We start from the raw sequence: 10438 nt of genomic DNA on the forward strand, positions 1-10438 counted from the left end.
ATGTTGCTGGTCGCAACACCATATTGACAAGCAGCCTAGATTCTATCACAATGAAATCACACATACATTATTGCACTGAGGCCAGTGCATTTACTTTTACTGTATACTATACATATATCCTGCTGAGTGTTGGTCGTCTGTGGCGCGGATTCTGACAGACAGAGCCAAATATGCATAAATGCAGGTAAAGAGTGGACGCATTCCCGCAGCGCGAGATACCTTGCTAAAACCCCAGCAGACCTTGACTGTGTTTCCCGCACTCAGCTGTGCGTCTGCAACGAGCTCTTAATGATCGTCTGCAACACTACTAGTACGCCTGAGGTTTGCAACTGGGCGGCGGTGATCATCCGTAAAATGAGGATGAAACGCCACCGGGAACAGCCGGCCGCCGTGCAGGCACCGCGCCAGACGTTCCCACGGGCTCATTTGAGGCGGTAAAAGAGCCCCGCGCGCGGTGTGAGCAGCCCTTGTCCAGCACCGGGTACGGATCCCTTCCCTGCAGGTTTCGACGTGTCTTTCCTCTCCGTCGCCAGTGCCCACTTTATAGCCTCGCTCGCATCGCAGCGACCCCACCTCTCGTTACCAACCGCCCCTCGCTGCCACCAATGGCCTTTACGTTCGTTTCCGCCCTCGCCGCGCTCGCCGTAGCTGCCGTCGCCAACGCAGAGTCCCACACCATCTCCTTTGACAACAAGTGCGTTCTTCTTCGTCCTGTGCGGTGTACAGTTGCTAACGGTGACACAGGTGTGGCAAGGGAACTGTAAGCTCGATCGCGACGCGTTCGATCACACCCGCTGACTCTCTTCCCAGCCTCAACTGATCCAAGGAGGAAAGGTCATCTCGACCGGACAGCCCTACACCTCCAATGGCCCCTTCAGCGCTGGCATTGCGTAAGTCATTGCTCCAAGACAACTCGAGACACTTGCATTAACCGCTGCCTGCAGCTACTTGCAAACAGGCGAGTGCCTCTTCAACGGCGAGAACTGCGCCCTCCTCGAGATGACCCTCGGCAACCCGACGTGCCCCGGATGCGGATCCAGCACCGACATCTCCCTCATCCCCCCGTAAGTCCCGCCTCCCCTCCCTTCACCCAACCCTAACCATCCCCGCAGCCACGCCCTCAACGTCCCCGTCGCCTTCTCCTACCAGGGCGGCTGCGACGGCCAGGGCGCGACCTGCACCACCGCCAACTGCAACACCGCCTTCTTCGTCCCCGACGACACCCAGGTCCAGGTCGCCTGCCAGACCGACAACGTCAACCTCCTCATCACCTTCTGCCCCGACGGCGACTCGCCCGCCCCCTCTTCCTCCGCTGCGCCCGCGCCCGCGCCCTCGTCCAGTAAGCCCGCGCAGTCCTCCGCGTCGGAAGCTGCCCCGAGCTCGAGCAGCGTTCCCAGCCCGAGCTCGTCCGCAGTGCAGGCTTCGCCCGCCAGCTCCCAAGCAGCAGCAGCGCCGACTGTGGTAGCCGCCGCGCCCGCGCCCTCCGCGTCGTCTTCAGCGACCGTCCCCAACCGCGGGACGTGCAAGAACAAGACCCGCCGCTCCGCGAGCCGCATGGCGCGCGAGCACCGTCGGCGCCTCACCGGGCTCAGCCACTAGTCCCGTGGCTTAGGCGTTCTCCCTAGAGCTCCATGTTAGATACGGATTGGATTCCTCGATTCCTGCCTGCCCGGATTGCCTCGTCACCACTATCGCTATCTCTAACTTAACACTTCTCCACTGGCGCTCCCCTGGCCGGCGGGCGCCAGCCCTCCCTCCCTATGCTGGTTCCCCCCGGCGGCGGCGCTGCCGGTCGTCCATAGGCGTATTGTTGCTCTCGATTCAGGTTGTAGCGCTGGATACATCGGTGTATGTACTCGCTAGTTGTTGTCAATTATGGTTATGGATTGGAACTTGATGATTCTGTAACATGACTGGTTATATGCGTGGCGGCAGTAAGTATTATACAAGTACAGGCGGCACTCGTGTCCTGTGAGCTGAGAACTCTCTAGTCGTGCACCTGGAGCGGGGCCTCCGAGTCGTCCTCGTCCTCCGTCAGATCACTCTCCTCGCCTGCCTTGTCGCCAGGCTTCTCCTCCTCCCCCTCTCCCATCCCTTGCTTCTCAACTCCCTGCTTCTCCACTCCCTCCTTACCCACCCCCTCCCCCTTCTCCGCATCCCCACTCGGAGGCTTATCCGTATCCTTATCCCCACCTTCCCCCTCCGTACCTTCCCCCTCCGCACCTTCCCCCTCCGCGCCAGTCACACCCTTCTCCTTCTCCGCACCCCCCTCCTTGCTGAGCGCGCCCTCGCCCACGCTCGCGAGCGGCCCGCCCGAGACGAACGTCTCCGCGAGCGAGCTCACCGTCGTCAGCGCCATCTCGAGCACGCACTCGACGCGCTTCCGGAGGGCGTCGTGGCCGCTCGTCACCGTCTGCCCCCACACAGACGTATGTCAGCATCGTCCCCTTCCACTTAAAACACGAACGAACGAAAGAAGGAGGGAGGGAGGGGGGAGGGGGAGGGGGGAAGGGGGAAGGGGCACGCACCATGGTAACGAGGTTGATCCGCGCGTCCGCCTCGTCGAGCCGCACGAGCAGCGACGCGTCGTTGTCCTCCGGGTCCGCGGCGGGGTCGGGCGGGGGCGGCGAGGACGAGGACGAGGACGAGTCGGGCATGTGCAGCTCGACGTCGCCGAAGTGCGCCTCGAGGAACATCGCGAGGCGCTGGATGCGCGTCACGTCGGCCAGCTCGTGCGCGGCGTCCGCGTGCGGGTGCGCGTGCGCGTGCTCGTGGCCGTGTGAGTGAGAGTGCGGGTGGGTGGTCACTAAAGGTAAGAGGTGTGAGGGTAAGTGAGAGGAAGGGGAGAGAGGGCAGGGAGGGCGACGCACGTTTCACAGAGGCGGGGCTCTTGTCGATCCCCGCGATCAGCGCGAGCGTCGAGTCCGCGATCATATCGTTGCTCGCGCTCGAGTCCCACTCGAGCGTCAGCTCCTGCTCATTCGTATGCTTCACATCTACCACGCTCATCACCTAATTAATTTCATTTCCCCGATCAGCCTTCCCCCCTCCCCGAATAAACCCACACAACACGCACCCGCATCGTCGGCACGCCGTCGCGATCGAGCCCCTCCTCCACGCGGCCGAACATCCCCTCGAGGTGCCAGCGCACGAGCTCCCACCCAACGCCGAGCACCAGCTTCTGGCGCTGCGTGACGACGCACGTCGAGAGGCCCGCAAAGTCGCGCAGGTCGCGCGGGTGCAGGAGCGTGTACGAGTAGTCCTTCGACACGAGCAGTCCCGAGAGCGTGTCGTTCGCCTGCGGGGCCTTCTGCGCGAGCGTCCCGATCGCCTGGGGTAGTTGTTAGCGTCAGTTGCACGTAGGGACAGAGAGGACGCACCTTTGCGACTCGTTCGCCGCGGAACGTCAGTTCCAGAGTTTCGAGATTCCGAGGGGTATGGATCTTGACCTCCTCGTCTCGGTCTTTGTATCGTGACTGCAGGGCAGCCCGCAGCCGGCCCATGTTGTTCACCTCGCCGTGCACGAGGACCTAGTGGGTGAATGAGCGCATGAACCGGATTTCTCACAGAAGATACATACCACATGCTGAGCCTTCACCATCTCGATAAACTCAGAATTTTGCGAATAGTCGACGTGCGCGCTGAACGAGATCTCGTCCACGGACATCTTCCTCTGGATTATATTGCCCTTCAGCCCAACCACTTCCGTCGGCTCCGTCAGAATGTCCTAATCACGCAAGGGTATGAGTTCGCAAATTCCGAGGAGGACGAACCGGCGATAGGCTATATCAGGCGCACACAGACTCAGGACAAGGAGGTGGGAGGACAAATATATTCTTTATTGCACGAATGTACATGATGTCGTACGGTGCCCCGCCTATAGCGATATCGCCCACTCACCCTAGCCAGTGTCCCTTCCACAGAGTACCCAGTGACGATGAGCCCGTTCCGAGGATCGGGCGCCATCATCTCGAACAGTTCCCGACTCGCCCCGACGGTCATGAAACCGGGGCTGGCGAGGACAACGCAGGGCGGGCCCTCTGCAATTTTGCGCTCCCACCCTCGAGTTTGGGGGATGTTGGAGACGTGCCTGCGTATCTTGAATAAGTTGCCGCGTACATATAGCGAGGATTGTTACCCACTTGAAAACGAAAGGATTGTCACGCTTGGCGAACCTTGACCTGATATTCGAGTTCATGGTGTGGATGTACGTCTGATACACCGCCATACACTTGCGAGCAAGGTTAGAAGCATAGTAAATCGGCACGCTGTGCAGGTCCGGGTGTTTCTTCCAGTATTCGTCTAGTACAAGCAGGAGTTCTTGTGCACGGCCGAGAGCAAAGACAGGCATCAAGACATGACCGCCTCTCCGGATTATGGAATGCACGAGATTTGTAAAGCGCGCCTCCTTTTCGTCCCTAGCCTCAAGGGTCTGAACGCCGAACGTACTTTCAACTATGAGAACGTCAGGTCGAATGGGGGGAACCTCAGCCTTAACCAAATGTCGATCTTCTTCCCGAGAGTAGTCGCCGGTATACAGTATTTTGAGCCCAGCAATGTCGATGAGAAACATACAAGCACCCAGAACGTGACCAGCGTGATAGGACGTGAAGGAGATTCCAGGACAGACGTTGATTAGTTGATGGGCAGACACAGGAATAATGGACGCAAGAGACATAGTGACGTCCATGGGAGAAAAGAGCGCGTCCGATGAAGTCGAGCTGTAGACAACGTCTGAGACTAGAGCTTTAGCGAGACTGGCCAGCGTACCTCATACGAACGAAGTCTTGCATCATGAACTTGTGAACGGCTTTCGTGGGGTGTGTCATATACACTTTTCCTTTACCGTCCCTGAAATTAGTCTGAGAAAGAATCAGGGAATGCGCAGAAGAACTGAGTCTGGATGGTATTACCTTTTCCATAATATATGTCAGAGCAGCCGCATGATCCATGTGGAAACTACATAGATAGTGAAGGCAGGTCGCAGGCGGCACATTTGAGCAACTTACTGAGTGATGAGGAGTGCATCTACGGTACTCCAATCAAGTTCGTCTACGAACGGCAACGACGCCATCCCACTGTATGCCAAGTGCACCCCAGCATCGCATACGACGGTCTTGCCGCGATACTGCAGCACGCAGCATGAGCGCCCAACTTCTTGACCAGCTCCCAGAAGTGTTATGCTTAGAGTAGGAGAGTCGGCCATGGCGGATAGCTGGAAGGGCAGAGGTGGAAGACCTGGCGCCACTGAAAACCACTATAATCGCGTTACGTAACCGCGTTTATTTTGTTTTCTTACCTTCGCAGTCGAATCGAGGACGTCGGTGTCGATCCTGGTCGTCTGGTCGCTCATGTCAAAGGCGATGAGAAAGCATGCTAAGACGTCCACAACAATAAAGGCTCCAAAGGCCTCTGCCTTGAAGGCAGCGAGAAGGGACAGGCGCACCAAGAAGATGTCTGGGGCTCAGGCAGCGGAAGTTCGGGTCCACCTCGACAGCCAGGCTCAAGCAATTTACCATGTATGTCCATGCTCATGTTTTCTCTTCTCTCATGCATTGACTTCTGGCAATATCACAGGCCAACACGAAGGGACCTCTTTCGAGAGTAAATGAAACAGCAGACGACTCGGTGCAGATGCTTACTTCCGTGATGGAAGGCCTATAGCAATTTCTGCGATCCCCGTCTACTACTGCAGTGCGTATCTATTCAAGGTCTCGCTAATTAACGACATCAGTCATACAGGCATTGATATCTGCTAAGATAACAGCGGCATCGTAAACTATCTAACTACACTCATCAAGTGTCCATCCTGAAATTCCACGCGGGAATCCCCTCACCCACGTACAACTACAAACAGATGCCAGCGGCTTCCAGTCATGAGAATACATAGGGAAAGAAAGCGCAGTACAGAACATACAAACAGTCTAACGAGGAACTAAAGAGCAGAGGTTGTGGTCATCAGTTCATGTCTTCCCAGTTGGGCTTTGGCGGGCTGATCGAGAGCTTGCCCATCTCCTTCCTCTGTCGCAAGTTCTTGACTTCGGTGTTGATGAGATCTCGGAGCCGCTCAAGATCGACGCTTCGCTCCGCACGGGATCCCATAAGCAAGTTTCGCCAGATACCTGCTGCAGCGACCGAATTGTCAATGGCCAGCTGCAGCGGTCGATGAAGGCGGACCATTTTCTGCATAAGATGGTCGGGACTGGGGTAGATCGCATTAGGCCAGGCGATCCGGATAGCGAACCACCATCCGAGAGGCTAACCGCATGTTGTGAGTCGAGACACACGAGTGTAGTTCATAATGCCCAACTTACGCGTCCATCTGGTAAACAACGTTCCGGGAAGGTGTCGTAGGTAGTCAATGATCCATCTGGCAATGAGAACCTGCAAGCACTGTCAGATTATTTTCGAAGTCTCTCAGACATTACGCACCGATGCACAACCCAGTGGCTATCATCTGATCGATGCTTGGCCAACACGATCAACAACCTAGGCATCCCTTCCAGTCCGAAGGGGCCCCATAAATCGCGGAGCATCGCGCAGGCATCGCCGTGCCGACCATTGTACACAGCGTTACTGATAGCGTCGGCCATGTTCGGCGGCACGAACAGACGATCAACGCGGCCCTGAGGAGAATCAGTCAATTTGCTCCTCACGTAGCGCTTGTAGGTCTGCGTCGACCAGATGCTCAGCGCTACCTCGTCGACCTGGTGACCACGGGTGGTACTGTTGAGCGCAGCATCCAGCTCGGACATGGGCCATACGATGGCCCAACTCAACAAGCGTTGGTGGACTCTCTGCCAAGGAGGTATCGGCGGCGCATCGCTCCCGTAATCATTTTGCCACCCGGACGCTGCCATATCCTGTCGACTGTCGCGGGGAACCGGCGGCAAAGGAGGGGAAGACTTCCTCGTATATATGCCGGTATTCCCATCAGGAATCTCCGGCATGCCTGACTCGGTAATAGCGGCGTGCCCGTCTGGGTCCTCTTCATATTCCCCGCCATCCCTCGCCACTTCCCAGGTCTTGTGGGAAATCGCGGACTGACTCCCGGTCGGCTTCACTCTAAGTTTGTACAGCTCTTCTTCGAGGTACTGCTGCCCGGGGGAATCGTCGCGGCCCATCATGAACTCACTCATTGGTTCGCGCGTCTCTGTGTCCTGGCCGGCGTATCCGTGGTGGGGATCGTCATCGTACTCGTCTTCTTGTCCAAGGCCGTGAGTAGAGCCGTCATGATGATGCATAGAACCCGGCAGCGTGGGCCCAATGGTGGACTGACCTATGATTTCCGTCTCCGGAGCCTGGAACATCGAGTCCGCGACGGTTCCGGTTGGTTGGGCGGTTTGGATGTTGACCGTCTGCGTCATCGGTGTTTGGCCGTACTGGTCGAGCTCTGACTGCGTGTAATGGTGATCGCGGCGGTAGCTACGACCGTCGTCCACATACGAGTCGCCCCGTGCAGACTTGAGACTGTCGATCTTGGGACCAAGACCTTCCAGTCTCTGCTGCATTATAATCATGCCTTGCATGAGCTCCTTCGCCCAATCAGGAGGCTCCTGCTACAAGAACGTTAGTCTACCCAACCGTCATGTACGCATACTGCTTACCGAAGTGAGTGTGGGTACGAAATTGGGTTCCATGTGAACCTCGGGGTCATGATTATGGAATGACTTGCGATACTGTTTAATCGACTGCAAGCGAAAACAGTAAGCGCCGAAACAGAGTATAACCCATGCCTACGTCGACGCATACCTCGTTATCGTACTTCAAGCCCAACTTCTTGATCCTCTGCCGAACGGCCTTCTGCACGGCCTTCTTCACAATATTGTCCAAATTCGAGTCATCGAGCGCATGCAGCAGCACACACAGCTCCCCGTCATGGAAATGTGAGGCGTGGATATCCGTGCCGTCCATGTTCGAGAACGCCATGGACGTCCGGGACATCCTGCGCGAGAGCAACTCCTGCACCGTCTTCTCGTCGCGCTGGTCCATCTCCAGCGGGGACTGCGGGCGAGAGGGCGTGGGCGTTGCAGCGGGGTCGTTCGCGACCGAGCGGTTCCCGTTCATTCGTGAACCTGTTACGGAGGGTTGTTTCTCGCGTGTTGGGGACATTGCGCCGTTCATCATCGCTACGTGGAACAAGTCCTCCGTAGTGGGCGCGTGGCGGTGAGGAGAGAACGCCCTATTGAGATTTTGGCCAGACATGCCAGAGGCATGCGAGCGTACTGTGAAGGAAATGAAGAGTCTCAGTCGACGCAAATGCGAGCGAGATCGCGGAACTCCCACCTCCATTCTGGTACGCAACCTCGCGAGGTTGGCTGCGCGGTGATGCCTGCTCGCGGACGGGGCTCATGGCGCGCTGGGACATGCTCGCCTTGCCGTTCGTCTTGGGCTTGAAGTTGGATGGGGAGTCGGAGGGGGAGATAGAAGGCGCCTTGGAGAGCGGCTTGGGTGACTTCGCTCCGTCGACTACACTGCCATTTGGCGCATATCCGTTTCTCCCTGTGGCTCCTGATTTCTGTGACGGGCCACGAGATATGGCGGAACGGGGGGACAGCGGCCGGCCGTCGGGCTCACCCCTTGCTGTGCCGACTTTGCTGCCCATGGCAGAGGGTGTCTTGCCCTGGTACGGAGAGTCAGTAGATGCGCTGTTACAAAGTTGATCAGGTAACCAACTTGGCCGGTAACAGTTGCATCGTCGCGTTCAGAGCCACGAGCTGACCGGGTCCGAGCCCGGTTCGACGAGCTCGAAGGCGGCTCTATCTCAATCTCGATGTTGATACTGGCGGCGCGCGGTGATGCCACGGAGCCAGGAAGAGGGACTTGGGCGGCATGGTGAGGTGTACTCTGTGGTAAGTGCAAGGAATCAGCGCCACGTCGAGAGAAGCTGTATATTCAAGTAAAGCATACGTGAAAACCGTTGTACGGTCCACCGTCAAAGCCGCTATCGCGGAGGGGTCCCAGGTTCCCGAAAGAAGGGCCGGAGCCATATGAAATGTAACGGGGCCCGGGTTCATCCTCGGGGCCAGGCTCACGCTGAGGAGCGTTGAGTTGTAATAGGTAGGTGTGAGGAGAATACTAACCCCGAGCATGGTCCCCCTTTCCTGCACGTTCGAGTCCAGGTCGTCGTCCCGCGCGCCGTCTGCGGGCGCATAGACTGCTTCCGACCCATTGCGGAGGCCCTGCAGGCCGTTGCCCGGTGAAGTTGGGCGGAAGTCAGACCCACCAGTTAGTCTGGGGGACCGCGGATTCCATCTGCCCGGGCTCATGGGCGGCTCGTCGTCGCCTCGGATGGACGGTGAAAGCTCTTCGGGATCCGACATCATCTCTTCTCTGGACATACTCTCCAGGTAGAGGAGCACTGAATGCGGACATTGGTCACTCGCCCGAGTCTCGCGCAATACCGAACATACCTTTCTCGCTAGGGGCTACATGTTCACGTTTGGATAAGATATGACGCACGGCAGCAAGACAAGCTGATCGCACCTGGAGTGCTCGACCTCATGAGAATGGGGCGCAACACCTCAGCCTCGTTCTTTTCCGCAGCAGACATGATTTTCGCGGTGGTTCAAGCAGGAAGAATATACAGTCGGGCTGGTCGTGAAAGCAACGTTAAACAATAAAAACGAGAGCAGCAATTAGAGCAGGGATATGACGCGGAGACAGAAGGAGCAGGGTAAGAGGAGCGTTAGCAAAGCTAGAAGCTTATAGATCGGGTTGGTCGTCAGATATAGGAGGTTTCCGGGGTATACAGCAGCAGAAGAGACCAACAGAGCGTTCCGATGAACGAGCAAATCTGGAAGGACACGCTGCTGCCTCGAGGCACCCAGCGCCACAGCACTTTCGAACATTGAACAAACACCCATAAATAACCACTCGCCATGCATGCCATCATTCAGATGACAAACCGTCCTAGGCTATGTCTGTCTCTTTTAGAGCTCGGTGAATTACTCTCCGCTGGGTTCTCGACAGCGTTATCAACGTTATTAACAAAAATGGTAGTTATTAACATGTAATTAACATTGTCAATAACCAAAAGGCCACATTTGGCCACATTCCGTGTCCTCGACAGTACATTCGAGTCGGTGCTCGTAAAACACGTCCCTCAGGCCCCAATAAATGTAGAGACATGTTCTCCTTCTCTTTGGAGCACTTGAAAGCCTTCGTAGGAGCAGTACTGTGAGGAACAAGTCATCGAGCAGCGTGAGAGACCAGGCTTGGCACACGACGAAAACAACCTCATTGCCTGGACAGCAGGTGGCATAACTGTCTCATCCTCCGTAGAGTGGCTTGTAGTCGCTCACGAAACACCAGATACACCCCGACACTGCCCAGAGTCTCCTTGGACAACCATGTCCCGAATACCCGGTTCAGGGTAATTAACCAAGGGAAATCCGACCCTGAGATATTGACAAGTAATTAACCTGTTAATTACAGC

General features: G+C 56.8%; 3 protein-coding genes across 3 annotated transcripts; 1 reads left to right on the forward strand and 2 right to left on the reverse strand.

Annotated features, from left to right (window-relative positions):
• The first annotated feature begins 438 nt into the window (after window positions 1-438).
• GLOTRDRAFT_58158 (uncharacterized protein) lies at window positions 439-2191 on the forward strand. The gene is made up of 5 exons (XM_007866023.1): window positions 439-694; window positions 745-760; window positions 811-890; window positions 945-1064; window positions 1113-2191. The coding sequence occupies exons 1-5, from the start codon at window positions 606-608 to the stop codon at window positions 1597-1599; spliced, it is 792 nt and encodes a 263-aa protein (XP_007864214.1). The 5' UTR covers window positions 439-605; the 3' UTR covers window positions 1600-2191.
• GLOTRDRAFT_73592 (uncharacterized protein) lies at window positions 1988-5206 on the reverse strand (the record flags this gene model as incomplete). Its single annotated transcript, XM_007866024.1, has 11 exons — window positions 1988-2413; window positions 2529-2806; window positions 2871-3012; window positions 3077-3331; window positions 3381-3530; window positions 3581-3727; window positions 3901-4090; window positions 4143-4721; window positions 4771-4862; window positions 4914-4959; window positions 5010-5206. The coding sequence occupies 11 exons, from the start codon at window positions 5204-5206 to the stop codon at window positions 1988-1990; spliced, it is 2502 nt and encodes an 833-aa protein (XP_007864215.1).
• Window positions 5207-5306: 100 nt separating this feature from the next.
• GLOTRDRAFT_120413 (uncharacterized protein) lies at window positions 5307-9798 on the reverse strand. The gene is made up of 13 exons (XM_007866025.1): window positions 9487-9798; window positions 9414-9428; window positions 9084-9361; window positions 8911-9036; window positions 8677-8847; window positions 8287-8623; window positions 7753-8225; window positions 7608-7691; window positions 6433-7559; window positions 6315-6384; window positions 5761-6258; window positions 5578-5694; window positions 5307-5519 (listed from the first exon to the last, which is right to left on the reverse strand). The coding sequence occupies exons 1-11, from the start codon at window positions 9551-9553 to the stop codon at window positions 5959-5961; spliced, it is 3048 nt and encodes a 1015-aa protein (XP_007864216.1). The 5' UTR covers window positions 9554-9798; the 3' UTR covers window positions 5307-5519; window positions 5578-5694; window positions 5761-5958.
• Between the last annotated feature and the right edge of the window lie 640 nt (window positions 9799-10438).

Source organism: Gloeophyllum trabeum (assembly GCF_000344685.1).
Source record: "Gloeophyllum trabeum ATCC 11539 unplaced genomic scaffold GLOTRscaffold_00004, whole genome shotgun sequence".
In the NCBI taxonomy this organism is placed as follows: domain Eukaryota; kingdom Fungi; phylum Basidiomycota; class Agaricomycetes; order Gloeophyllales; family Gloeophyllaceae; genus Gloeophyllum; species Gloeophyllum trabeum.